Source organism: Colobus angolensis, unplaced genomic scaffold (genome assembly GCF_000951035.1).
Source record: "Colobus angolensis palliatus isolate OR3802 unplaced genomic scaffold, Cang.pa_1.0 Scaffold239, whole genome shotgun sequence".
Taxonomy (NCBI): domain Eukaryota; kingdom Metazoa; phylum Chordata; class Mammalia; order Primates; family Cercopithecidae; genus Colobus; species Colobus angolensis.
Window position 1 is genome coordinate 1,859,128 of NW_012115588.1, and position 1,687 is coordinate 1,860,814.

Sequence of the window (1,687 nt, forward strand, 5' to 3'; positions counted from 1 at the left end):
GCCACTGCACTCCAGCCTGGGCGACAGAGTGAGACTCCGTCTCAAAGAAAAGAAAAGAAAAAAAAGTCCATGCCAGGCAATTCCCAAGGCACTCACAGAAACTAGGATCCCAAACTCAGGCCCCTCCTGCTCCCTCATTCTGGAGACACCTGAAATGAAACAGGTGCCACCACAACTCGCGTGGACATACTCATGCAGCAAAGCCAACAGTCACCACCTCAGCGCCTCGCGCCCCAAAGAAACAACTCAGCTGTTTACTGAAAACATGAGCCAGTGGAAAAGGCACAAACCCAGATAGAGGTATTTTCCATTTTCATCTTTCTCTGCCAGGGGACTCCCTTCTTTCTCCAGCTCCTTCCTGTATCTTTTGATGTTCTTCACCATCAGGTCCTTCCGGGTCAGTTCATAGTGGTTTGGAAAATGGTTGACTATTTGGTCATCTGAGAGCCGATATCCAGTTTCGACGCTGAACACATTTCGGATGGTTTGCACACTCATCCTGAAAGAGATGAGCAGGACAGATGCCGGGCAGTGACGTCTGTGTGGCAGAAGCCCTTGTTCCCGTCCCTGCAAACACCCTGAACCCTCAGCACCCTTCCCCACTACTCCCACATCCACCGGCACCTGAGCCAGGGGCTGCCCGGCCCATAGCAGCACAGAACAGGTGCCCAGGGACAGGCCAGGACCCAAGCTGTGTGAGGGCCAGGAGCTGTGCTGATTCTGTACCCTGAGCTGTTTCCCTCTCTGGCCCAGAGCAGGGGCTCAATCGATGTTTACTGATGAGTGATAACACGGATTAATGATAACACTGTCAACAAATACACCCTTTTCAGACTCTGAAGTCAGGAAACTCATTTAAACAGGATCTGTACCCAAATTCAGGAAGGTCAAGGACCCTTTCAAAATAAAATCACAGGGGTTAGTTACGGGCCCTGAGTCAGTACTTGATACTCTTGGAGAGTCTGCTGAAGGGGCAAGTCTGGGACAACAGAGTTGAAAGAGAAATGGATTCCTTCCAAGCCTCTGAGAAAGCCACGGTCTCCCTGCCACACGCCCGTCCTCACCACACCTGCTGAGAAGCAGGGAAGGGGTACGGAGGAAGAGCTGGCCCCGCCCAGAGCCAGAGTCACAAAACATGGCAAGTGGCCCCAGCCTCTTGCACTGTGGTCCCTGTGCCCCCAGCCTACCCCCACCCCACAGCACCACACTAGAGAAGGTGCCCAGAGCCCCCAAAGGGTTGCTGTGGATTCCAGGATGGCTAGAATCAAGGGAATCTTTTTTGACTTTTTATTATGGAAAACCTCCACCATACTCGGAAGGAGAGAGAAAGCGTTGAGGGACCCCCATTGCCCCATTCCCCAGTTAATAGCACGTGGCCAGTCTCGTTTAGTCTGAACCTCCACCTCACTCAGCACTGGCATGTTCTCAACCAATTCCCAGACATCATATTAGTTCATCCAAAGCACTTCTGTAAGATTCTCTAATGGTTCAAGACTCCATGTTCTATTATGTGATATCCTATTTTATATAATTATCAGAACTAAAAAAGTATGTATGTATGTATGTATTTATATGTTTTTGAGACAGGGTCTCACTCTGTTACCCAGGCTGGGGTGTCATGCCTTGATCTCCTTGCGCTATAATGTCTGCCTCCCAGGCTCAAGCAATCCTCCTACCTCAGCCTCCC

The 1,687-nt window shown here is 50.6% G+C and overlaps 1 protein-coding gene across 2 annotated transcripts in view; it reads right to left on the reverse strand.

The window, feature by feature from the left end:
• TTLL1 (tubulin tyrosine ligase-like family member 1) overlaps positions 1-507 on the reverse strand; it is a 22,913-nt gene extending 22,406 nt beyond the window's left edge. For both annotated transcript variants that reach the window (XM_011945142.1, XM_011945141.1), the window contains exon 1: positions 291-507. In XM_011945142.1, coding sequence (XP_011800532.1) covers positions 291-498 — 208 coding nt within the window. In that variant the 5' untranslated portion in view covers positions 499-507. The remainder of the gene's footprint in view (positions 1-290) is intronic.
• Positions 508-1,687: the final 1,180 nt, after the last annotated feature.